Here is a 27,666-nt window from a genome sequence, read left to right as displayed (position 1 = left end):
TCAGGGCACATTCCTAGGTTGAGGTTTGATCCCCAGCTGGGGCACGAGTGGGAGACAACCTGTTGATGTGTCTCACATCTGTGTCACTCTGTCTCTGTCTCTCTCTTTCCCTTCCTCTCTCTAAAAATCAATAAATATGTCCTCAGGTAGGGATTAAAAATGAGAAAGGACCCAGGAGAGGATGACACTTCTTAGTCTGCTCAGGTTCTCACAGCAAAATGTCATAGGCTAGGTGACTTTAACAAGTGCAACTTATATCTCACAGTTCTGAAGACTAGACATCCAAGATCATGATTCCCCAGAATTGGTTCCTGAGGAGGGTTCTCTTTCTGGATTGCAATGGTCAACTTCTCACCTTCTCCTTATGTCTTCACATGGCCTTTCCTGTGCGTGTGAGCGCACAATGAGAGAGATCTCTCTCTTGCTTCTGCTTCTTACAAGACCACTAATCCCATCATGAGGGCACCACCCTCATGACCTCTTCTAACCCTAATTACCTCCCAAAGGCCCCATTTTCAGTGCCATCACATTGGGGATTAGGGCTTCAACATAGGAATTTGGGGGCACTACAAACATTCAGTTCATAGCAGATGCTGGTGACCTAGGAGGAGAGAGAAGGGAAACACTGGCACAAAATTGTGATGCAGGGGAGAGAGTTGACTAGAGCTTTGCTGTAACTATTCCATCAGGGTAGGGACTCAAGGGAGGTGAGTAAGGCATCTCGGGCACAGAATCCAGGGATGTGCTCAGTCTTGGGTGCCAGCCCTGCACTCGCACAACCCTGAGTGCCCCCTCAAACTTGAGGAGGGAACATTGTTACTTCAGCACAGTGGCCTCTCCACCCTCCTCCTGAGAAGCCTTTAAAGATTCTTCTGCAGCAGGGGCACATGGAGGGGTCAAAGGACAGAGATCCAGGGCTGGGAAGAATCACGTAGACCATCTAGTCCAATGTGCTCCTTCTACAGATGACAAGGGTGAAGTTCTCAGCCTCGCCCAAATCACCGGGTAACTTAGCAGCATAGTGGAGGTCACCTGACTACCATGCTGAAACTTGGTTTCCCTAATATTGGAGAATGTTTTAAGCCGTTAAAATATTTTATCCTTGGGGTGCAGGCTCCCAGCTGCAACTTGAGCCAATGCCTTCAGGAGTTTTTACAACATGTGAAGGCAGTATTGGCTTCTGGCAGAGCTTTTACAGATGTGTCTTGGAGGCTTATAAGATCCACTCTTTCATGCAAATAAGTGCTTCAGTGCAGGGCATTGGGGGCAAGGCTGGTTCCACATAAGCTTCATTATCGTCTGTGTTTCACAAATATTGAGCCCCCAGATTGAGTCAGTCACCAGGAGGGGAGCAGACAAGGCACTGCTACCAACTCTAATTTGCTCAAGGTCAAGCTGCCCACTTGGTGGGCTCTGTGGTTGTGTGTGTGTGTGTGTTGTTTGTTTGTTTATTTGTTTGTTTGTTTTTGAGAGGCGGTCAAAGCAAAATGGATAGAGTCCAGGCATCGAATTCAGACAGACATGGGTTGAAACCTTGGCTCTGTCTCTAAGTAGTGGTATGGTTTTGAGCTAATTGCTTAGTTCCCCCCAAGCCTCAATTTCCTGCTCTTTTTCATGAGAAGAAAAGGTATTCACCTTTGCTGGGTTATTGTGATGATTATAATCAACACAAAGTACCTGCTACATTATATGGCAAATACACATATTCAACCCATGGGAATTATTGAATTAGGGGCAAAAAGAACCTTCACTGTTGGCAATGCTTAAGCCACAAAAGGCTTAACCATGATGGATTGGAAGACGTGGTGACAGATTCTGAGCGCAAGGGGATTCCACGAAACCACTTAGAACACAGCACTTAGCAACAGCAATAGCCTTTTCTGGTGGTTTGATACCATCTTTAGGGAGCCAGCCCATTGCACCACACTGTCCTCTCCCTTAACAGGAGGCCTCTGATGAGGAGTGTGTCTGTTGTGCATATTTCCATCCAAGCCTCTTGGCTACAGTATTATGACACTTCGCTAAATGTTTCTGTAGTGGCCACGGGGGTGGAGGGGCACACCAGGGTTGTCCCTCAGGGCAGGACATCCAGAATTCAAGCTGCTTCACACAACTTCAGCGCAATCAGGTGGCCTCTTCCTGGACAATGTATACAGCCTGCTGCAAACTCTCTAATGGCCAGAAATGGCCATAACGGCCAATCCTGACTCCGTAGTGAAGCCTGGAGCAAGCCACTTGGACACACACTGCTTAATTTTAATGATTCACAATGATCCTCTGTCATATACCCATCAGTGTGGTATAGAAATGGTTTGTAAGGAGACTTGGCTAGGGGTGGTAAACACACAATTCAATATACAGATGATGTATTATAGGACTGTCCACCTGAAACCTATATTATTTTATTAACCAATGTCACTCCAGTAAATTCAATTTGAAGAAAGAGAAACTGATGGGAACTTGCACTGTTTTTTCAATTAAACTGTTGTCAGAAAGTAGGCTCTGGCCAGGGCATGGGTTGAGGGGTGGGGCTTGAGTGCACTTGTGGGAGAGCAAGGCAAAGAAGACAAGGGGTGATGGGAAGGGAAGAGAGAAGAAGAGGAGGGACATCAGAGAAATCAAGAAAAAGAGGAGGAAGAAAAGGAGAGATGGAATTAACAGGAGCTGAATGTAAGTAACCTTTGTTTGAGGCACCGACGTTACATGTCATGTTTTACATCATCTTCAAGTTAACTCCTGAAATATTCGGACTCTCCTTTTTTTACTTCTTTTGTGGATGGAGGAGGTTAAGGTGGGTCTGGGGCTTTGCCTTGGGCTTCTTTTCACTGACAGTGCCATAAAGGAAAACAGGGCGTAGAGAAAGGCAGACAGTGAGGGCTACAGAGCGCACACAGAGAGAAAGAGAAGCAGAGACCAAAGAGAGAAACTGAGGCAGGTACAAAATCACAAAGACGGAGATGGGGAATGGGGAGAACCATGAAAGAGAAGAGAGGGCCGGAGGAGGAGGAGAGCAAGAACAGGAATGTGCATATAATCAGCAGTGAGATTAGAAAAGTGAAAATTAGCTGGGCTCAGCTGAATGTACACATTATGTAAAATAGTATAATATTCCAGATGGAAAGACCTGGAAATGACAAATCTCCAGTTTTCATGGAAGCTCACCCTGACCCTGACCATCTGCCTATCTAGCTGAGGCTGAGGTCACTCTGAGTGAGGGACCCTCTGAAACAGAAGCACAAGTCACATGCTGTCCGCAGTCTCTCTTCATTTTCCAGTCCCTGACTAGACAAAAGCAAAGGTCCCATCCAGGGGGCATCTGGGTCCCTTGCTTCATGGCTTTGAGGGCATGAGCAGGTCACGTGCACGTGGTCCACTGTGCTCAGTGTGCGTCGGGAAAATAATTGCTCCTTTTACTTTAATTTTATAGATGAATTTGGTTTCACACTCATAAAGATAGCTGATGCTTGAAAAAAAGCCATCAATGCATCTCTTTTGTAAAGAACTCTTTTGCAAAATGAGTAATTACTCTCTGCTTAATTTATTTTGTATTTTTCACTTTGCTGTTTCAGGTTTTGTTCAAGCAGGGAACAAGTGCATGATAAATCATCATGAGTCCTCAATAGACTAAGTCTATATTTTATGTTCACTGCATCCTCGTGAATTGGAGAGGACAGGGCTTATGTTCTCCGTCCTCTAGGTAGGAAGGAGGAGACCGAGAGAAAGGGGGGCTTCAGAAAGGCCACTTACCAACTGCTGCGGTAACAGGTGCAGGGCCCCATGGCATTGACACGGACCACACAACCTTGTCTCACCTACACCCCCGTGAGCTCCACTAGAGGTGTGGTGAGTGGCCAGGTGGGGCCACCAAGGTGGGCCATTTTTGGTAAGGTGCAGGGTCATACTGAACCTCCTTTATCTTACCTGGTCTAGTGCAGGTAGGTAGGTCTGACTCCAGACTCCAGCAGACTTGAGTTTGAATTTTCACCCTGTTTCTTTCTTGCTGTGTGTCCTAGGGGCCAGTCAGTTTTAATTCCTAGGGGCTTCCATTTCCTCATCTATAAAATCAGGATGACGTCAGCACCTGCATCGCAGAATGGTCGGAGGGGTTAAAGGTGAAAAGGTGGATCAAGCATGTCAGTGTAACACGATCCATGAGCAGCTCTTGGCTTTTCCCTTTCACCTGGGTGTAACCAAGGGGTCCGGGATGAGGGCCACAGTTAGGCATAAACAATAAGACAGCCAGCTCCCTAATCATAACCATAGCAAGAGCAGGTTATGTTTATGGAGCCCATACGAAGAACAGAGCGTCATTCATGTTGTTCAGTGATGGGGCGGGCCTGATTAACCTCATTGTAGAATTGAGGCAAATGAGTCGTGGCCAGAGACTGGAAATACAAAGTCATGGAGACACTGGGTTACAAACGCAGAATGCAAACCCTTTTCTGACTCCTGTTCCCATCTGCTCTGCTATCAGCTGCCCCCTTCCATGCACAATCTTGGACTCATCATTTGAGAATGACTTTTTTTGCAGAGGGGACATGGAACGTTCCCAGAGGCTGTTGCCTCACCCCTGCAGATCTAGGGCAGGGTTCCTCGGTGTCTGTTAAACCCTCTGGCTCTGCTGATGCAGCTGACCTGGGGACCCCACTGATCCGGGGGAACAGAAGGGCTCACAATTTCCCATTCACCTGTGACCTACTTTTGCACCTGTCATTGCCTGTGTCTGGAAAACTCCTTCCCCTGGAGAGAAAAGAAGTATAGCCTGGGTTTCTGGGACCAGGCTGGCTGATTCCAGTCCTGGCTCTGACCCTTTGAGCGTTTTAACCTTAGGCAAGCAAATTACTTAACCACTCCGGGCCTCAGTCTCCTCATCTGGAAGATGGGGTTGAAAATAGAACCTATTAACATAGGCTTGTCATTGGGGTCACATGAGTTGTATAAATAAAGAACTCCCAAGACTGTTAGGAATCTCAGTATCCCCTCGTTCTTATTACTCTTCCTCTTCCCTGATCTGTCCTGACCTTGGGTCCCTTTGCACACACTCCCCCTCCATCACAAGTCACACCTTGTGACCACACTGTGTGGTAGTGACGCAGTTCCCTCTCAGTCTCTGCCCTTGAGTGTCAGTGACTGGAAGGCAGAGAATTGGGGGAATGTATCGCCGTGCCGGGCACAGAGGAGTGGTCCAGAGAACGAAAAGTAGTTGGAAGAAGTCAGATTTGAATTGGAGTGAAACAAGAACCATGTGAGGAAAGAGAAGAACTAACAGCAGGAGGCCCAGGAGGGGAGCTGCAGCCAGGAGGGGCAAGGGCAGCAAACCAGGGAGGTCAGGGCCAGGGTTTGCCCAGCCTGGGCAACAGCGACAACGATGATTTGGGTGCTGGCAGTGAGAGTAATAACAGTGACAACCACAACCACAGCAATGTCTGCACTTACCTCCCTGCTTGGCGATGGATGTGGTAATCGATTGTAATATATCTCGGATCCTTGTGATGGTTTTTAAAATTGGGCTTAAGACACCCATTTCCGATGTGGAAACTGGGATGCAGAGAAGTACAATGATTTATCCAAGACACTCAGGTCATACGTAGTAGACCAAGGATTCAGCCTCAGGTCTTTTGGATTCCCAGGCCAATGCTGGTCCCTCTTCACTAGGCTGTATCCCATGCCTCCGCTCTCTCTCCCAGGTTCGCCCAGGCAGCATGGATGATGCAAAGCTCTAGGGTGAAGGGTTGGGAATGGTTTGGAGAGGGCGAGCCCCACCCAGCAGGCCCCTCTCTGGGCATCTGTGTCAGGAATCCCCAGTTGGTCAACTGGAACTGTGACACAACTGTGTCAACCAATCCCAGATCCCTCTTGGATGTTGGAGATGTCTGCCTTTGTATCTGCTGCAGGCTAGTAGTGAGGTTTCTCTACCCTCCTCCCTCCTTGATCAGCTATCATTTTCAGGGAGTCTCTTACCCACATCGCTTTCCTTCCCATTATGAGTTTGTGGATAACTGTGTGAATGATGCCCCCAGAGATGGAGGAGGCTAGGGAGAGAGAGAATGGAGCCAGTGGAGCGGGGTCACCCTGGTTGAGACCCTGAAGTTGGGGCCCTGGTGTGACCTGGCTGGTGGCTTCTCATAGCCTGGGCCACCCCACATGGCTGCCCACAAGAGCTGGGTCAATCCCAATTAATCTTCCTGTAGCCTCAATTAAGGACTGTGATCCCCATCAGATCCGATCACCCGCCTGTGCCACCCAAACCTTTTGGCCTCTACTATTTTTTTTGTTCTTGCACCCAAAGATATGCTGGTGAGTGACACTGAGGGGCCAGCAGCTGGAATGCTGGTGTCCAAGTTTTCTCCAGTGCTTTGAGAAGAACAAGGCTGAAACATCTTATTCCAGCAGCGGGAGGAAAAAGGGGACATCAGGGATGTCCAAGGGAGGTTGTCTAGATGTCATCAAGACCAGACTGTTTGCTATACAGATAGAGAAGAAGCTGAGTCCCAGGGAGGAAGGTGACCTGCCCCCGGTCACACAGCACTTTTGACTGTGTAGACCTCTAAAGAAGTCGTTCTCACTTCCTAAGTGTCTGGATTGTATTCTCTTATTATTTCCCTTCCATCATGTGTTTCTGCCTCCCCAACTCCTAGCCCTCCCACCCATATCCTGTCCCCTCCTCCAGCCCCTGGGGGGATCCTGACCTCGAAAGATAAGACTAGAGTATGTGGGAAGAGGGAAGGAGGACTGGAGTTTGAATAAGGGTTGGGAGGGTATTTGTTTGTCCCTGGTTACTAGCCACTCATCTTATAGATGGGGAGACTGAGGCCAAGAAAAGTAAAGCTATTTGCCCCAGGTTGCCCAGGGGTCAGCATTATAAAATGTAATTCCTGGTGATACCACTGGCATTTAAAACTGCCCAGATCATCTCATTCCTTTACCAAGGAATCATTTTGCCACTTAACTTTCCCCCCAGCTCTTAGTCGCTCTCAACTCACGATCTTCCCTCTGTTGAACCTGCCCGTCTCCTGTTCACAGGCTCTGCTTTTCTCAAGGCAGACCTTCTGCGAGGAGCAGGTGCTAGTCTGCAGGTGAGTCTCCGATGGTTCTGTTCTGATGACTAAACCCAGAGGAAGTTAGAGCGTGAAAGGTACCAAGGAGGAAGAGTAATAGGTAAGGTTGGGAAGATTGGCAGGGGCTAATCATGAAGGGCTTCAAATGTGAAACTAGGGTATGAACGCTACTCTGAAAGGCCCTGGCAGGCACTTGCGGTGTTTCAGCTGAGCCACGGTGCAGCTGTTCTTTGGGGAGATAACTGGCGTCCAGTGAGTTTAGATGGGGGCAATGAAAGCAGGTCCCCAGCAATAAGGCTTTTTCCATGGCCGTGCGCATGGACAATGCTGAGGGTCCACACCAGGACAGTGGCACTGAGAACAGGTGGAAAATGGTGCATCTGAGTGACAACAAAGAGAAAGGATCAGGAGGACTCAGCTACCATTTGCATGTTGTGGGTATAGCAATTAGAGTCCAGTCAAAGATGTTTCTAAGGTGTCCAGTCTGGGAAGAAAGTCTGTTTGGCTACACTTGTGCTGCCTGACAAACAACAACAGCACTTTGTTGTGAACAACTGTAAGCGTTTTTGCTGTTTGTTACCTATCTGGCTGGGCTGATCTAATCAGACCTCAGCTCCAAGTTCACGTGGTATCCAGCTCTGTTCCACGTGCCCCTTGCTCTTCTTTGATCAGCTACTACTTGGAACACAGTCTGCTCGTGGCATGAGGTGGGGATACAAGAGAGCAAGCCTCGCCGCACTACAAAATTTAAACCTTAGCTCACCTGCCAACGGCCACATCCCGTTGGTGAGATCAAGGCATGTGGCAAGCCTGCACACAAAGCCTAGGGAAGAAATTGGATTCTTCTCACCATCAGCTATGGCAAGAGTGTGAATGCAGACTACTGCTATAGAGAGAGGGGGACTTGACACCAGTCATTCAACCTTCCACGGGGTAGACTTACCTCCAAAACCCCTGGTTTCCTATTTCTGTGCCCTTTCCCATCTTCTGTAAAGCATTCCCCCTCAGAGTCATCACACAGCTTGGGAAGGAAGAATCAGAAAGATGCTGGACTGGGATGTTCACTCTTCTCTTCATAGCCTTTGGCTTATGAAGCTTACTCACCTTCTCCAAGCCTCAGCTTTGTGTTGTTTAAAGTGGAGCCAATAAACTGTCCTCCCCATGTTGTCATGGATACCAGAAATTATTTGGCTAAGGTCAACACATAGTAGGTGCTCAGTTAGCGGAAGGTATGGTGTTACCCCTGTGTCTGACCCTTACCAGTAGAAAATCAATCCAGCTGCCCTTCATTATATAGGTGTTATGAATTCAGTACAACCCTGCATAAAGTATTTTCATTTTGAACAGTGGCTATTTGCAAGAGCAATTCTTAAGCTTTAGATATAGTGAAATTTCAGAAGTCAGCAAGATGAGATTGCCTTCTCATCTTACCCTTAAGGTTGCCTTCTTCTCTTACCCTTATGGTCTAGCAGATGATCATTGTCAAAATTAAAGGAAGCTCTCATTTCTCGTGTCCTTATGGTTATGCCCATTACTGTGATGTCTTGTGATTATGTGAAAGAACATGAGCTTTGAAGACCTGACTATGACCTTGGGCAAGTGACTAGTCAAGTCCAAGCTTCGGTTTTCTTATCTCACAATGGGGACACCTTCCACATTGTACTAGTCATGGGTGTGACCTGTGAGATGACACACAATAACTTACTGCAGTGTCTCGCTGAGTCCTAGGACAAAGCAGGCCCGCAGTCCTGTTATGGCTAGCCTGTGTGTCCCCCACCGATGCCTGGCCCTGAGCTGGACCCCAGCAGCATGGAAGTGAAGAGGAGAGGCTGTAGGTAGGTCACCCACTCCGAGTCTGAACAGGAAAGGGTGCCTTGCACACTTCCTTAGTGCTCTGGGGGCCCAGGGAGGTGTCTTTCCAAGCCACAGCGACAGGAAGAGTGAATAAGGAAGTGAACAGCAGCCAGTGTCCCTGGCCTGTGATGATAAGTGATGACCATGCTGGAAGCAAGTGAAAATGTAATCACAGGAGGAGGACAGGTGGGAGGAGAGGAGCCAGACAGCTGGGCTGACTTGGGAAGACGGCTTGACGCTTATCTAGCACCCTCGGGGCAGGTGACCAGCTCCTCTGAGCAGGGTGGGGCTGGGACAGGGTGGGCTGGCACCCCCAGGCAGATGCCCACAGCCTCTGTCTCTGTCCGTAGGAGGAACCACAGAGAAAGGCAACAGGTGCTGGTCCCAGCAACACGAAGATCGGCCTTGCAGATTATTTCATTAAAAGCAGCTCCGATTTGCAGCCTTCATTCTCAGATGAAGAATCTGAGGTCTCTTTCTTCATAAAGGGCATACACTGAAACGGAGACCATCCTTCATCTTGAAAGCCTTGTCTGTATCCACTACAACACGACACTGAATCGGCCTCTTTTATTCAGGAACGATAGTAACAAACGATAGTTATGATGTTTTCAGCAAGAAGAAATGTGCCAGAGAGTCCTCTGAGGACTTTTCAGGTATATCACTGGCCTTTGCAGCAGATAGGTGGTACTGCTCATTTCAGATGAGGAAACAAACTCAGAGAGGTGAGGCGACCTGATCAAGTCCATACAAACTGTAAGTGCCGAGGCAGGAAATCCTGATGTAAATCCAAAGCCAGATGATTGCAGCACCCACAGTGTGAACCATGTCACCAGCCCGCCAGCCTTCCACGATTCCCGGGAAGGCACGGTCCGCCTTGAAGTGATTTAGGGGAACCTCATACAGGACTAACTCGGATTGTTCGTGATTGAGGGATTCTGTTATTTTCTATCCCAAGCATTCATGGAGTGAGACTGCATGTAACAAAAAATCAGAATAATCAGAATTCAATTAGTGGAACCTAGGAGACAGAAAGAGTAAATATTTTTGAACCATTGCAACTCCTCTGTAGCTGATAATAAAGTTCTGGTTATTAGCATGATGACAATCTATTTAAGTGAATTCCCCTATGGGAACCACTTTAATGAAGAGGTTAAACTGTTTTTGTAAGTTTTGGGTTATCAATCTCATATAAATATATGTTCTTAATCTGTTAAGAATATTTGGAATTCATTGTATTACTATTTTTTATTACAGTTTGTAAATGCAATACACTGTCATGATAGGAAGCTTGGACATGTCAGAGAAGTACCAAGGGGGCAGAAGTTTCTAGGAAATCTTGCCAGTGATAATGTTGAAGGGTCGAGACCACCAGTTCAGTGAAAGAATGCTGAGGTCACAGCTAAGAGCCCTGGGTTCTAATCCTGCCCAGTCCAGAGGCAAGTCCAGGGATTTGTCCAAATGCCTTTCCTCTCTGAGCTTGTTTTCTCCTGAAAAATAAAGCTGGGCCTCTTTGAACTAGATGATCTTTCAGAGCTTTTTCTGCTCTGATGTGAAATAGAATTCTATTTCACACATTTTATCAGCCCTCACGTTTACACTTTTCATTTCCTTGGCAAATACATGCCATGGATGTAAGAAAATTTCTTTTCGTCTTCAGCAGATCTGTCATTATTCTAAATGAAGTCAGCCTGAATTTATGGAACTTAGAATATATTTATATATTCACTAACCCATCTAGACATTCGTTTAACAAATGCGTTGCTTACCCTTCATCAGGCACTATACTAATTAGTAGGATATGGAGATGATTAAGGAAAGGTTTCTGTGATCAAGAAACTGCCAGGCTAGTGGGGGAAACAGGTAAATAAAAGAAATGTTTCGCTGTCTTGCTGGCATAGGCATTATGGTTGTGAAATGCACCCCCTGTTTATTTAGGCACCAGACAGCGTAGCAGGTGCTGGATGCAGTGGTGAGCAAGATGGATGGGATCCCTTCCTTGAAGGAGCTTTCACAGTGACAGGGGCGCAGAGCATGGGAACCCTGCTCACCCTGCACCCCTGGAGCTGTTCCTTGCCTTGCATATGCAGAGGCAGGACTGTAGCAAGGCCTTGCCCAGGGAAGGGTGTAATCCTCAGCTCTGGCAGGCAGGGGCTAGCATCTTGAGAGAACGAAATGCTCAGATGCAAGTAGTGGAGAGTAGGCTGAGCCAGTGAAGTGGGAACAGAGCTCGATAAAGCGGATGGCCACGGTACTGATGGAAACCTTGCTGCAGACACCTGGTCCCACTGCTAAGAGAGATCAGAGCTAAGGCTGAAACCAAGTGTCCAGAAAGCAGGGGTTAGGGATTTGGAAAGTCACCTCAAACCACGGACTCTCGTTGGTGCTCGGAACTGAGGGGCGGCTACTCCGATTTTGTATTGTGTGGATGGGGAAACTAGGGTGTAGCAAGGAGCAAATCAGTTAGACAAAGTCCCTGGAGTTAACCTGTCAGCGTATTCGGAATTCAGGGTAAGGGAAAGGGGAGGAAACCTTCACTACTGTGAGCTTCACCCTTCACTACTTCAGTGTAGTCTTACGTCCGCTCTGGGAGAGTGCCCGTGCTGCCATTCCCATCCTATAGACACAAAACTGGGTCCTGGAGAGTCAGTACATTTCCCTAGACCACACATCTAGGGGGAGGAAAAGGGAGGACTGGAACCCAGGTCTGTCTGCCGCCAACATTCACGCACTTCTCCCTCTGCCTCACTCCCCCATTCTCCTGACAGCCTTAGGGAGACCTCCAGGGTGGCCACCTCTCATTTGCAAAATACATATTTGTTGTATAATGAGCATCAGTAATTAATGAGCCGTTCAGAGGCAGGGGAAACTTGCCTAGTAAGCACATGAGACAGAAAGAGGAAAATAGAACAGCATTCTCGTATAGATTTTTCACTCTCACTAATATTCCGGAGAGGAAGGAGAGGAGGGAAAAGGACCTGTGCCCTTTCGGGCAGAGTCACTGATAGGAGAGGCAGGCACCACGGCTGGTGCCCTTTCCAGCAAGCCCTCCTCACGCACGCGCTCCAGCCCCACTCCCTGCCCCTGTGCCAGAGGTAACCCTTCTACCTCTCCCATTATGAATCAGGAGGACTGTGGCTTGTGGCAGATCATAAATCAGTCCTGGGAGTCTCGAGGACAAATCCCAGGACTTTTAATCTTTGATATTAGACACGTTTAAAGTGGTGAATATTTCATGAAGGGACTGTTGCATTTTAACACATCATTAGTGGCTCCTACCCCTCCCACTTTGGCAAATTGTTCTCATCCAAATCTCAAGGATTTCAGCCCTCCCTTCCATTCGTTTCACCTCCAGGAGCAATCAGTTCAGCAGGTCGCATGATGCCGAAGGGGAGGGTTGCAGTGACCGTCCCTGCCTGCAGGCAGCTCTCTCCTGAGTTCCCAGGCGTCCCGGGAAGGGGAAGGTAGATCTCGCTCTCTGCTGATCTCTCCTTCTGTCTTTTAACAGCCTTATTCTGAATATTTCAAACACCATCTCTGATACCTTCTTCACCCCCTAGTCTGTCTTACTGCCTTGTTCAACTAACATTTATTAAGGCCAGACTGACTGCCAGACATTTGCAAATGCGAGGGCTACAGAGATTCAGTGGCATTGTAATATATAACACAAATGAGAGATTTTTTTTTTAATACTCAGAATACTTTGTATAAGGTCAAATGTGTAACATTTACAGTGACTCATGGAAAGCAATAAGTTATCTGACGAATACAAACATTTTGAAATCAGGAGTGATGGGTGATAATTGTACCACTTGGGCGACCCTAGCATCACCGACGGCCGTGTTTTGTTTGGGTGGAACAAGGTTGGGAAAACCCTGATTCATACGAAGACATAGCTGTAAGCAGCATGGGCTCGTTAGCACCTCAACTCACGGTCTCAGTGTCCTCCTCAATGAAACAAAGGTGACAGGAGGTTTGTTTTTAATGAGGTCTGCCTAAAACGTAATGTGAAGATGCTCTCCAGTGTGTGAAATTCTAGCTGGTAACAGGCTGCGTGTTTTACCTTTAGTTTTGACTGTCAAAGAGATTTCTAAAGGATTTTTTAAGAAAATTAAAATCCGAAAGTTGCCAAGGCCCTGAATCTCTCCCCACTGAATTATGTACATTTCTGAGAAATGTGGATTGCAAACTCTTGGGTCAGACCAAATCGAATGCCTGTGAGACTGAAGAACTGTGGGTTCATCTGGGACGGGCATGGGTGTGACCACTGGAAGACCAGAAAGAAAGAAGGTGATTTGACAGCAATGGTCTGTAAATTTACTGGAGCCATCACATAACTCTTCATTCAACTCACAGTGGTGAGTACCTACTCTGTTCTAGGCAGTGAGCTAAACCAGGGCACTTCCTACCAGCATTTTCCAAGGTGTGTTCCCCAGCATGCTAAGCCTGTGACTTGTCCCACCAGCAAACTTCCCAAGGTGAAATACGTTTACAGAAAATGGCATATGTGTCTCCCTCCTGCGGAATCACACTCTACGGGCTCTGAGAAAGGCCACAGCATTTCCCAAACATTTGTAAATGCATAGAATCTTGGTAAAGCATCTGCGAACATGTTACAGATGCACCTTAGGAAAAATTAATAATCCCTAGGAGTTATTATTTTTGATTTCCATTTCATCAAAACCTTAGGGAGTCTGCAGTGGAACAGGACAGAGAGCTTCTGAAAACCCTTCCAGGATTCTGAACTCGGAAGACATACTAGGAAATGAGACATCTATTCACCACCCCAAATGAGTTTGCCCAATGGGGGCAGTCCACGCAATGTGGAGTAGGATGCTGGCGAGAGTTCGTGCAGCCAAGCATAAGACATGGCCGAGGGGAAGAAATGATGTATGAACACATGGATGGATGAATGGATGGGTGGGTGGATGGAAGGGAACAAGAGAAGAAAGGAAGGGAGAAGGAGAGAGGAAAACCAATTGAAGTAAGTGAGCAACAATAAAAATAAAATAAAATCTGGAGATAGTAAATGAAAATAATTTTTCCAAAATGGGAAATCAAAAATCCTTGTAGGAGGTAACACTTGGTTCGGGCTTATGAATGAACGTGGATTGATTATTCATATGGAGAGAATTCAATTTTCTGATAACACATTTAGTACAAATGCACTTTTTCATAACTTAAATATTTGAATATAGGCCCTTCATTTGTGCCACCAGGTCACTTTCTGTTTCCTTTATGAAGCCATGGGCTCCTTCAGCATCTGGGCTGTACCATGATCTCCGAGTCTCCAGTGCCCAGCAGAGAGCCTAGCTGGGCGCTGTGGTCAGGGTTTGCCGAATGAATGAGTGAATGAGCAAATGAATAACCTCTTTATTGACAGCCATGGTGAGGAGACCAGAAAAACCCTCTTCCCATGGGCCTTTTCTAAAATGAGGCAGCTCCCTTTATTTTCTAAGAAAGCAAGGAAACCAGGGGAGAGGACTATTCAGAGCAGACAGTTTTTCACAAGAGTGTTTTCTCTTTTTTGCTTACAGGAGAGTGTAGCTGTCATGAAGGCTATGCCCCGGACCCCGTTCACAGGCATCTCTGTGTGCGCAGTGACTGGGGACAGAGCGAAGGGTGAGTGGCGAAGGACACTGGGGCAGGGACAGTGAACGACCATCCCCACCTTCTCTGTGCTGTTACCAGAGGCCCAAAAACATTCCACGAAGGAGGACTCTTTCTCTGTAATAGTTTTGTCTCTGCAAACCGGAGGGAGGTGCACCCTATTTCCCACTGAATCATACTTTAGTACTAAAGGTCCATGACGGCTCTTCCAGAGAACAAATGCTGGAGTTTAACTCCCCCTCCCAAATCGCTTCCTTGAGGGGACTGATAAAGAGAATCAGTATTTTATACATACCTCTGAAATGGTCAAAGTGAAATTTAAAGTGCCGAGTCTTCCTATAAAATAGAGACATTCTTTTACCATACACATAGTCTTACCCAATAATTACTTCTGCCAAATTTGTTTCTGTTATATAGCTACGCTTAAGCAATGTTCACATGTGAAGTCTACCTACTTCTGACTAATATCATCTCCTGTCTCCTTTTTTTTCCCTCCCACTATTCTTCCTGCAGGCCTTGGCCTTATACCACACTAGAGAGGGGATATGATTTGGTGACAGGGGAGCAAGCCCCTGAAAAGATCCTCAGGTGAGTTGAGAATCCTGTTGGGGCATGTTGCTGGGGCGTGGAGAGGGGTCTGCCAGGGAGGGGTGGCCACGTGTGCTTAGGCGATCGAACCTGAGCCCTCCTGGGCTGTCGTGAGCACAGAGGAGCTCTTGTTGGCACAGATGCACCCTCCTGGCCCAGGTTACTAAGGAGATCTAATTCTTATCTGGGTGGCATCTAGACTTAAAGACTCGGGTACTTAAACTGGAAAAGGCATTATTGATTTTCTAGCAGTTTAAAAATATTCTGTAACTGTAGAACCCGTTCCTGCTACGTCCATGAAATCTGGTGTGAAATGTCAATACTTAAGCTGATAAAGGCGTACAGCAAATTAAGTGGCAGAACTGGAAATCAGATTTTGGTTCAAACAGATTCAGAGTCTGTGCTCATAACCTTTGTGCAGACACCCTGCTGACTGAGTAAGCATCTAGGGAACTCTGCTGGATGCCAGGGCTGCTTGGGAGAGCAGCGCTAAAATGGTCCCTGTCATCGCAGAGCCCGCTGTGTATTGGGAGTCAAGACCTACACACACATGGGCTGCATGATTAAGGGGTTTAAGAAATGACCGTCCAAGTGTGATCAAAGTGGGCCCAGACTGTGCCTTGGAGGATGGAGGGGACTCAGCTGGGTGGGGAAGTGAGAAAGGGCCTGGGAAGGAAAGGGAGGAGGGGACCCGTTTCTTCTGTTTTCACTCTGCTTCCTGGGGAGTCCCCCAATGGAAACTCTTACATTGCAGGTCTACTTTCAGCTTGGGCCAAGGACTCTGGCTTCCGGTCAGCAAAAGCTTCGTGGTTCCGCCTGTGGAGCTGTCCATCAACCCCCTGGCTAGCTGCAAGACCGATGTGCTCGTCACGGAAGACCCTGCTGATGTCAGGTAGGGAAGTCATCGCCAGCATCCTCTAGTGGGGGCTTCTTGGGGCACTGGAAGCCCCTGTGTTTCAGGACCACGGCAGCTCCCGTGAGGAAGCAGGCAGCTGCCTTGTAAATGGTGTAAAAAACGCTGTCAAACAGGCCTGCTCCACACTCTTAAAACTGCCGTCCATCGATGGGCCTCGGGGCCTTGGACTCCAACACCGTGACCCTTTGGGGCTTCCTCGAACTATGAGAGAGGCTCACACATTATCTGGCACAGGGCGTGATCATGAATGGCCTTTTCTTATGAAAGACCATTACTGAACAGCACGTTGGAGAGTCGGGAGAGTAAAGATTGGACAGGGAGAGTCTCTCTACTGGGACTCGGGTCCTGGGAGCAGACTGCAGGCTGCTTCGTTGGATCCAACTGCCCAGGTCAAATTTATTTGCTCTTTAGTCACAACAGGATGGAGACTGCATCTCTCCTCACACCTTTTATACCCGGTAGTTAACTTTGTTATAGACTCACTCTGCTGTGTTCTGATTAGTCGCTTGCATATCATTCTGTCCCATTATGTGGATAATCTAACAAGGTCAAAGACAATAACTTATTTAGTTTTTTAATCCCCAGTTCCCAGCACATAATTGGATAGCTACTAAATGTTTATTGATTTAATTAAACCAGTGGTCTTAGATTTGATCCTAGCACTATTTTGGAGTTTCCTAATGCATTTGTGTCCTTTCTCTGCCTTCCTCTCTCTCTCTGTCTCTCTTTCTTTGATGAGGAGAAGCAGATTAGAAATTTAAATGTTATAAAAAAGTGGACTCCAATTGCACTTTTGGAACTGGCTTGTACACACAAGCCAGTTATGGGCCCCTGAACGGGGCCTTGGTGTCTCCTGGTCCCCGTGAGTGTTAGTCCACCCCTGAAGAGCTGCCTTTGGGTCATTCGGAATCGGGATGTTGTCACATGTCCATGGCTTCTGGTCAGAGGCCCCCAGAACCTGACTCTCCAGCTTTACAGTTTGGTTGTTCTCATCTTCTCAACTTTTCGTGGGGAGGATGAACCTGACATGGTTTCTCAGGCTGCTGGTATTTCCTGAAAGAAGTAGTCTTAGAAAAGACTCAATTGTGAAAGGGACAGCATTTAGGAAATGGAGTGATAACTATTGAAAACTGAGATGGTTTCAGGCACATATAAATTAATTCATGGTAGGCTTTTATTATTTCCATTGTTGATAGAGCTGAAGTAGATGACACCTTAGTATAGCAGGTATTAAGGTTTCTCTGCATGACATGTTTCAAAGATGGAGCAAAGGCCATGTGGTTGGAAGACTGTTCTCAAAGAGACCCAGTGACCTTGCCTGAAATCAACTGCCAGACTCTCTACTGACTTGCCTCAGAGTTCTGTACTGTTGACGTTGAATGTGAATTCAGTGGTACTAAAGATGTCAGACTGGCTGGTGGTAATTCTCACTCTAGAATCCCATTGTAACTATGTGTCAAGTATGGGAGTATGAAGTATGGAAGTTTCCATTTCTTTGCAACATGGGATAATAACAGTGTCATACTAACATCTCATTACATCCTTGTATCAACCCCAAGAGCTGGTGCTGTTACTACTTTCATTTTACAGAGTCATTGGAGTCATAAAGGTGATGCCTGAACTAGTTAAGTAACAAGGTCAAGTTTTACCCCAGATCCCTTCAGCTCCAGAATCCTTGTTCCTCACTATTCCATTCAATCATTATAACTCCCAAGAGTTATAATGATTGAATACTATAAGTAACTGCTGGTACAGTGAAATATACTCCCAAAGTTACATTATGCCAATTTTCAATGAACTGAATTCCTATTACAGTAAAGTTCAAATAGAAACTGGTGATGAGGGGGAAGGCGGTGCTGGCAAGGTCATGTACTATGTCATGCTGCTGAGAAAGACCCTGACCTTCAGGGGAAAATAGCTGGTTTTCCTCCTTCAATCTGAATCATGTTAAATAGCCAGCCAGCCAAGGAGGGGCCCAGAATATCAACCTTTAGGGACTCTAAAAAATCTTTGGAAATATAAACAAAAATAAGAAGACATGTATAAGTAGTCAAATGCATTTCAGGGAGAGTATTAGATGTTGTTGGAAGGAATACTGTAATGCACTGAAAGCAGTGAGACCTTTACGGTCCAATAACAATCAGATGCTTCTGCGCTCCAGCTAAGGATACTGTGTCTGGTGATGGGGAGGGTGAGCTTTCATCAAGTTGGGGCCAGAGCGGAGCTGCTCAGGATAGCAGAGGGGATGATAATGTGCAGCTGTGGGCCCTCCTCCTCAGCCCTTTCTCGACAAACCAGCAAGCATCTCCTTTAAAGCAAAGTGGTACAAATAGTTTGAAAACCTTGGTTTGATTGGGGCACTAAGCCATTATCCTGCTTGGGGTGCCCACATGCCTTTGTCTGGGCTTGAAGCAATCACAGACAGCCTTTTAAGTGTTATCGTCCCTTTACCTCTCACATGCCCACTGGTTTCACTGCAAGGGTGGAAAAAAGACAGTGTGATCATCACCAGTCAAAGAAATCTGTGCTGGGGAGGCCGAGTTTTTCAAGCTGCACAAATAAAACTTGTTTGACATGCCTTTGCCCAGGCAAGCGGATCACGGGCATGTAAAGAATTAATACGTTCTAATCAGATGATACGTCAGAAATTAATAATAGATTATAATTATAGATAGCTAATAATATGTTGTAGACTCACAACAGAGAGATTATGAAAAAAACTGTGGAAAAGCAGAGTCAGGGAGAAAAAGATAAGCGTTCCAGTGGGATGGGAAAGGAAAACTTAAATGTGCTTTGCTAGTTGGTTTTTGCTTTTGTCTGTGACAGGATATTATGTAAGTATGGAATCTTGCTCTATGGGAGGCAGAGCAATTTAGCAGTGAACTGCATGGGCTCTGCCTACCTGGGTAGCTAAATTTAAAACAACTGATGAGAACAAATGTCGGTGAGGATAGGGAACAACTGGAACTCTTGCATCCTTGCGGTGGGAATGTAAGTTGGAATGACCGCTTTGTAAACCTGTTGGGTACCATCTACTTCCGTCGAGTAGCCTCATAGTCTGTCATCCATCAGTTGCACTCCAAATAATATGCCGAACAAAAATGTGTATAATCCAATTAAGGATACTCATTTGTACTGCTAAAAAGTTGGGTAAAATGCACAAATGGGCAAAAAAAGTAGATATTGGAATTAAAGAATAATCACATTGTACAATGGAATACTATTAATTATGAGAACTACAGAACACAACAACCCATCACTCTTAATGAATGTTACAAATACCACATTGAATTATAAAAGCCAAACACCAAGCATAGAATTACTATTTGGGGGAGGGGAGGGAGTCAAAAGTTTCATGCAGGTTTTCAACTGTGTAGGGAGCATGGGGGTTGGTACCCCTAATTCCTGTGTTGTTCAAAGGTCAACTATATATGTTTATGTGAAGACAAAACCAGTAAATGCTAATCTATGAAGTTATAAGAAAGGATGGTGATTACCTTGGCATGGTAGAAGGGGCAATGGCATGGGGAAAGCATGAGGAGGTTTCTGGGATGTGGGTAATAATTAATTCTTCATCTGGGTGGTGGTTGCATGGCTGTTTTCAGCCTATAAAAATGCACCAGGCTCCACAGATATGATTTGCAACCTTTTCTCTATGCATGCTATGTTTCGATTGTACACAAAATTTATTATGTAAACTTGCTCATTGTTTGAAAGGCATAGGCTGTGGAGTGCAAATGAACCGCCTGAGTTCAGACCCCAGCTCCACCACCTGTGTCCTGCGTGAGCTTTTTTGTAGCCATTTGCCCCTGCGGAGAATGTACATAATATCCATTTCTCATAGGTGGGTGATGAAGTTAAATGCCATAATATATCGTAAAGCACTGAGTTTGGCACATGGTAAAGTCTCTAGAAGCGTTAGTTATTGCATTTGCTTTTACTGTAGCATAGTGTTGCATTGTTTTTGTTCTCTATCTTTTTAGTTATTTTTTGGTCCTTTTGCTGAAAGGCTACACCCAATCTATGCTGCATCTTAAAATCAATAGTGTCTTAGTATTGAGAGTTCACATCAATCCCTTTTCATGGGGTTTAGGGGAGACTTCAGTGAATATACGAAATCTAGTACAGTGTGGTAGGTCTGGGGGCTTTGTGTGCACAGAGATATGTGCAGAATGAACGAAGAGGCACATGTGTGGTACACACAGAGTGCCTTGGGGGATTGGGAAAGGAAGGAAAAAAATCCTGGCCAAAGGGATTAGAAAAGTATTTTCTGGAGAGAGAACATTGGCAATTAAGCTGGGATTGTGGATAGCATTTGGCTGTGTGGAATCTAAGGCAGGAAGGAAGGCTTTGAAGTCTGCAGAGTGGAAGGGCAGAAGATGAGAACTCTCTCCTGGATAGCTCCTCTGCCCAGCCTGCCCTAGCAGGAAGCCGCTGGGGAATGAGATTTTTGGCACTGGAGACACTAATGATGTCGGCTACAAAGGTGGAAGATTGGTACGAACTCTGGTTAAATTGCAGATAGTTCCTTTCAATTCTGAAAACTTTAGCCGGGCCCCTCCTGTGTGCCAGGCACTGTGCCAGGGACTGTAAGTAAACAGAGATGAATAAGGCATCTCATGGTGTAGCAAGGAACATGGAACAAGAGACGGACTTGAGAGATGAAATAAGATCCTCGCAGAGAGAGAAGCGTGGCAGACAGCCCTTGTTGCTACATACCAGGCCTTCCTCACAATTTCAGCTAGAGCCCGTTCTTCTTGTAAGAGAGGGGTGAGCATAGCTATTGTAGTTGGAATAATAATCTTCCACAAAGCTGAGCTTTTGGAGCCCCTCAGTGACTTCTCTGTGATCTCGAATCAATGAAAATGAATTGGTGGGATACTGCTGGATTCCTGTGCATGATGGAAAGAATTATGGTATGTCAGAATGCAAGCTAGCATTGCTCACTTGGTGACCATTTTCTCCCCGAATTCATTCCGAACAGAATTAAGGATGGCTCTTTGTTCCTTTGGTCTTTCAATTTCAACAGTAAGAATTGATTGAACACCTACTGTGTGCCAAGCTAAGTATTGGGGATATAAAAATGTTAAGACAGAGATCCCAAGGCATCGAATGAGACAAAATAGCAGACAAAAAAATGCCACACTTTGTGACAGTTGGAAAGGGGGTTGGGGGGGTTGTTGAAGCAAAGAAAGGACACGGGGAGGAGGTGATTAAACTCACTTGGGGATTAGAGGGAAGACCCTGCAGAGGAGGGGGCTTCTGAGCCAAATTGTGAACTATTAGCGGGAAGTCATGAGGTCACTGGGTCTCAAAATGTGGTCCCTAGACCAGTAGCATCAGCACCACCTGGAAACTTGTTCCAAAGGCGAATTCTCAGTCTCCATCCAGGGCAGACTGATAATGGCCCTCAAAGGTGTCAGGTTCCAGTTCTAAGAATCTAGAAATGTGACCTTATCTGGAAAAAGGGTCTTTGTAGGTGTGATTGAGTTAAGAATCTTAAAATAGGTTGCTCACCCTGGATTATCAGTACCATATGAGCCCAGAGTACCATAACAAGTGCCATTAGAAGACAGAAGTGTTCCCTGTGCTTTGTGAAAATGAGCTCATTTAGCCTTCAGCCACTGTCAGCCCCATGTAGTGCAGGAGGAAACTGAGGCACAGAAAGGTTCTATAACTTGCCCAAGGCCACAGAGCCAGTAAACAGCAGAACTAGGGTTTGAATCTGGGACTCTGACTCCTTATTCCATATCCCTCATCACTAGGCTAGGATGCCTCCACTGGGCACATATCGGGGACATTTGTCAATACCCCAGTGCTTTCGGGGGAAAGTGTTCTCATTAGCCAGACACGCGTCACCAACCCCTGTTGAAACCACAAAGGCTGGTGGGGGGTAGGTAGGATAGTTCCCTGAGTACAGGCCGTGGAGGGATGTGGGACACACACAACAAGCACAACAAATACCCAGAAACCCCACAGATGTTCTCCCCATGGACAAGGCCTGGGTGTCCCAGTGCCTGATGAGGGAGGTTCCAGTCCAATGCGCCTGGACTGCAGTGCCCAGGGGCATGGTGGCAGCAAGGGTGGAAACAGAACAAGGAAGCCATTTTCTCCCTGCCCCTCTATTCCTGTGCTCCGTGGCCTGGCACAGTCAGCCAAACCTCGGAAGGCTCCGGAGGGCAGTGTAGTCACCCCCACTCCCAGGGTCACTGGCCGATGCTGTCTGCTCCAAATGCCAGAACCTGGCTTTGTTCCAGCAGTGCCCCAGTCAGACACAGTATGCTCAGGAAGTGTGCACCACCGGACATAAGGCAAAATCCTCCCCAGAAGCACTCTGGGTACATCGCTGGGTGATGGGCATGGTTGCCATAGAGACCAGAAAGAGAAGCCAGGGTAGGAAAGAGAGGGTAGGCCTGGGATCCTGCAGACCTGGGTGGGAATCCTGCCCCCCCCCCCCGCTGTGTGCTCCGAGAACTTCTTGGGCCGGGTCAGTTTACTTCTCTAAACGTCCATTTTCAAACCTGCAAAATACCAAGTGTTGTGTTCCCCTCAGATTTTGTTGTTAGGATTGCATTACATGTATGGAATAACTGGTTCAGTATCCTACATGTAAGTGGTGTTCAGCAGGCAGGAAGTGTTCGGAGTTTAAGAAGGCATTGTAGTGCAAATCAGAAAGCAACTGCGCGAGGCAGTGGGGGCAGATGATTCAAGTTGGAGTTCAGGGTACAGAAGCCACACAGAGAAGAGAAGTGTCGTCTTCCTCTGGGTCCCTTTAGACATCAATGACAAAGGCAAAGAGGGAAAGAACGGGAGACCCTCAGGACGTGTGCAGCAGGCGGCAGTGAAGTCAGGCCAAGGCGTGTGATTATAATGTTATAGGATAATGGGACCTGGGTGGGAAGGCCCCAGGCAACAGAGTCTGGGGGGAAGTATCTGGACAAAGGCTTTGTTTGGTTTAGTTGTCAAGACGCCTCCCTCCTCCTGGAGGTCAGGTAATGAGTGCCTGTGTGCGTGCAGGTGGGCACACTCATGGCAGTCCACCTCGATGTGCATTTCTCTTCCCAGTGGGGATGTTGAGCTGGAGGGGGGCTTCTTCAGTTATTATTAGTGTCTCAACCCCACCGTGCTTCTGCCGCTTTCCCCTTCCTCGCCAATTATTCAGGCAGACGAGCAGACGGCCCCGGAGGGCAAAAGAACTTCAGTAGGCAACCTGCTTACCTGCTGGAAACACAGGAAAGAGGCATATCTGTTCAAGAGACTAGTGAGGGTTCTGGAACCGAACTGCCTGGGTTCAAGTCCCAGCTCCACCACTTTCTAGCTGACCTTAGTTCAGTCACTCAAACTTCCTGAGTCTCAGTTTCCTTTCTGTAAATGAGAATGGTGATTGCTCTTATATCTTCAGATGTTTTGGAGAATCAAATGAGATGCATTTAAACTCTTTGCCCCACAGTCACGAATAATAATGGTTAACGTGTATTGAGCACTTAGCTTTTTGCTAGGCCCTGTCTAAGCACTTCATGCATTAGTTCTGATGACGCTACGTGACAAGTTAATGATGGAGTTACTCCTGTTTACAGATGAGGAAGCCAAGGCACACAAGGTGTAAGCTATGTGCCCAACATATCACGGATAGTGAGCGGCGGGATCAGGATTCGAATGCCAGCTGTGTGGTGAGTGGCCAGTAAATGCTGGCTACTGTGGAGGCAGGATTCTCTGTAAGACTGAGGAGTTGGCTCATTGGACTTTCCATCTCCTCCACTGTGCATGTGGGCATGCATTCCATGCCAGTGGGGGACCAAGTATTACAGGGGCGAAGGGGGAGCCCGTGAGGGAAACGGGGAGTCCTGTGGCACTCACAGCTGGGTTCATGGAGTTTGGGATCAGGATTTGCCCTGCACCGCCGTACGCCTGCCTTCTGCCAGGAGAATGAAGCCCCTCAGAGAAGCATTACCAGAAAGAGCTCTACACACCTCCCGAACGGATCTACTGTATACCCACATCTCTTCACAGCCTCACTGCCTGTCATTTAGCCAGCAAGCCTGGAGACAAATATATTTTCCCCCATTTTAGTTTAGCAATCATAATAAAAGTGAAGTCTATTAGGATGAGTTTCTGCCCAAACTCAGTAAATCTTTTCAAATGCCGTTCAGCCCCAGATTTCTGTTAGTCTTGGCCACGGGGGAGGCTGTGGCATGCACCAGCTGTCAGCTCCAGTGAAAGGCCCGTGACACGGGTGCGGCTAAATGAAGCTAAAATGGAAACTTTGGAATATAAATATTCTAGTGACCCAGGTTGGATACAGGGGAACCAGTTAGCTAAGCTCCTCTCTTACATGCAGGGGATGCTAAATTATTAAAACTTTAATAAATGTAATAATAAATATTTGATGTTGAATTATGGAAGGCTTTGCAGACACAGTGAAACTGAGAAATGACTCGTTATATCTGCATTAGTTGTTAAAGCCTTTCGGATGGGATCTCTGTTGTTGCACAGGGACTGCCTGCCTTCGGAAGAAGAGAGAGAGAAGGGAGAGACCGTACAATTCTTTTGCAAGCAGGATGAGCTGGGCATCAGAACACCTGGGTTGCAGTCCTGACCCCAAACGAAAGACAATGATAAGTGGTCTTTTGGGCACATCTTACTGGGCAGAGGCCTTCTACACACCGTCTCACACATGACCCATGCAGCCGTCTTCCTGGGTCAATGCTAGTTTTCACTCCCCCTTTCACAGGGGAGAAAGCTAACGTTCCGAGACCTCAAGCAGCACCGCTGGTGAGAAGACAAGTCAGAATTTGCCCATAGGTTTCTGATCTCAAGACCTGCCTTCATCCATCAGCTCGCCATGTCTCCCTCCCTTGCCAGGTGGAAACCCTTTCTGGCCTTTATTCATCTGGGGACAGCAACCAATTGAAATTAGCTTAATGGCGCCTGTATTAGAAGGCTGCTGTGGTCATGATCCGAAGGGTGAGAGGTCCGTGTAGCCACGGGGATGAGAGGAGAGGAGGGAACTCCGCAGCCTCAGGGTGCTGTCTCGCCCCTCAGCATGACTCCAGAATGGCTGCCTGCTCTCCCTCCTCCTCACTTCCCACCCTGTGGCCGGGGTGTGGTGATCACAGCTCCCCACGACCCTGTGTTCTTACCACTGAAGAGCGAGTGCTTCTCTTTCTTGGGCTGTTGTTTGAAAAATCCTAGAGAAGGAATCCTACCTGCCTGGCCTGGGTTAGGAGGCCCCCTCCAGGTGAGTCAGTCATCTGTGAGTAGGGGCCAGGACCCCAAAGTGCAGACACAGCCATGGGAGGAAGTGGGAGGACCAGGAGCTTAACATCTGCTCCCATCTGTGCCTTCAAAATGCTCCCTGGGCCTCCGCTTATCCATTTACCTCGGGGGCTGAACTGAATCAGAGATGGCAGATATGAGACATCTCACTGCCAATTCCGACACATGAGTTAGGGCTGCCCAGGATACCCTGTTGGAAAGGCTTCTGAGGCTGTGGACAGACTCAGCTGGGGAAAGTGTCGTGATCAATCCCTGGGGCCTGCCTTCGGTATCGGACAGGGGCTCTGAGAGAAGGGGCCAGCACTGGCCATCTCTGAACTTGGTGGTATTCCGAGGTCCTTCCAGTTTTTCATCTGATTACATGATGGTTGTATCCACCTGTGTAATGAAGAGAGCCGCAGAAGAAAGCTAGTCAAGTGGACGGGGCTGTGGAGGGTGAGGTAGAAACAGAGCTGTCTTACTCCATTTGTCTGTTTTATCCATCTGTCTCTTCTCTTGGGGGTATATTTGGATAATCTCATCTTGATGCCAATAAGTTTCCTGAAATAGACTTTTGGCCTGAGGCAGAGTTGAAGCTTCCATGTAGGTGCTTCCTCAATACTGTCTGGCACTATCATTGTCACTTGTAATATATTAAAAATGGAACACTCTAACTGAAGCTGTAAACAGACCATGCATACTACAGGGGACTCAAACTGCATCTGAATGTTCCAGGGCACATTCAGGACACATTCAGGGCACATTGCAATTGTAAGCTCACTAGAAGTGGCCTGCTGCCATCACACCAATGGCTATAAATCGATAGACTCCCCTCTGCCTGCCATGGTCTCATGATGTTCCCTTGGAAATCATTGTCCTGGTCTCACCTAGACAGACTAAGCTTTAGATTATGTAAGCAGCAACTCAGGCATAGGGGGCCCCAAGAAGAGCTGAGATGAGCAATCATTTTGACTTCTTTTTTTTTAAAGATTTTATTTATTTATCTTTAGAGGGGAAGGGAAGGAGAGAAGGAGAAGTATCAATGTATGGTTGCCTCTTGTGAGTCCCCTGCCGGGAACTGGCCTGCAACCCAGGCATGTGCCCTGACTGGGAATCGAACCACGATCATATGGTTCGCAAGCCCGTGCTCAATCCACTGAGCTACAGCAGCCAGGGTCATTTTGACTTCTAAGACCCACTCTTCCCTTCATGTATCTCACTCTGCTGGGTAAGTACTGTTCCACTTTGCACCCAACACACACACATGCACCAGTGCAGAGTATGGTCAGGATTTGGATGTTTCAGTGACTACTTAATTGATTTGGATATTAACCAAGGAAACCAATATTAAAGAGGGTCCCAGCAGGAAGCCAATGGTATGCTCAAGATGAGAAAGGTTTAAAAGGGGGCCATTTACAGAGTTGGGGGGACGTTCTAGGAAAGCAGTGAGACAGATGTGATACACTGTGGCTCGCGTCAGCAGGTCAAGGTGAAGGTGAGGTCACCAGAACCTGGAGAGAGGATTCCATGGGAGAATGCTGCCTGACAGGGGCTGTGACCTTTGGTCAAGGGACAGGACAGGAAAAGAAGCCAAGGGAATCAATGTCCCAGACTCACTCATCCGCCTCCCTCCGCACCTTCTGCTGGTGGCCCCAGTGGGCTGACCCAGAGGGAACCCAGACGAGAGTCCTTTGAGGCATTCCATTGACGTCAGCCTACTGAGGCAAAAAGCAGGGGGAGGAGGTGCCAAGGGTGGCTGTGGAGGAGCAAATGGAAGAGATCTGGTGTGAACACCAAGGCCCATCCATCCTACCTTCAAAAGATCCTCAAAATGTCCATGTCCTTCCATCTTCCCTGACACCCCCAGGCTCAGGGCCTCCTAAAGAGTCTCCCGGCGGTCAGTCCCCGCCCCACCCCCATGCGCATGCTCTGTGCAGCCTCTGCACAGAGAGGCCTCGCCTCTCTCCGGCTAGCCCCAACCCCATCCCGCCCTGGCCTGCACTGCCTTGGAATAAAAATCCAAACCGCGGTGCACATTAGCGATTCAGAATCAGGCCCTTACCCCGAATGTGCTCTCACTTCCCACTGTGTTCCCATGGCCACCTCCTGTGGAGGCCACACACCTTTCTGTCTCCATGCCTTTGCCCGTGCTGCGCTCTGCCGGAAGTGTCCTTACACTCACTCACACGCTCCCCACGAACCTGGCACACCACCCCTCATCTATCACAGCCTTGCAGAAGCGTCGCTTCCTCTGGGCAGCTGTTCCAGAACGGGTAAGAAGAACCTCCAGAAGCAGAGCCCCCTCGTTGCTTTGCGTTAAGCTGCTGGAGCATGTATTCCTTAGTTCGCAACAGCACATTGCCTTGCATTATAGTTCAGCTGTAC

The 27,666-nt window shown here is 47.4% G+C and overlaps 1 protein-coding gene across 2 annotated transcripts in view; it reads left to right on the top strand.

Annotated features, from left to right (window-relative positions):
* The window catches only part of ASTN2 (astrotactin 2), an 829,294-nt gene that overhangs the window by 374,816 nt on the left and 426,812 nt on the right, over positions 1-27,666 (top strand). The window contains exons 8-10 of one of the 2 annotated variants that reach the window (XM_037059148.1): positions 14,450-14,534; positions 15,036-15,110; positions 15,877-16,002. In XM_037059148.1, the coding sequence (XP_036915043.1) occupies positions 14,450-14,534; positions 15,036-15,110; positions 15,877-16,002 (286 nt within the window). Of the gene's footprint in view, positions 1-14,449; positions 14,535-15,035; positions 15,111-15,864; positions 16,003-27,666 lie in introns of both variants that reach the window. The other variant, XM_037059147.1, reaches the window with a different exon arrangement.

Source organism: Sturnira hondurensis, unplaced genomic scaffold, assembly GCF_014824575.4.
Source record: "Sturnira hondurensis isolate 20B ecotype Veracruz unplaced genomic scaffold, ASM1482457v3 Scaffold0010448, whole genome shotgun sequence".
NCBI classification, from domain to species: Eukaryota; Metazoa; Chordata; class Mammalia; order Chiroptera; family Phyllostomidae; genus Sturnira; species Sturnira hondurensis.
The sequence above is the reverse complement of the archived record's forward strand: the minus strand, read 5'-3'. Positions and strand labels throughout refer to the sequence as shown.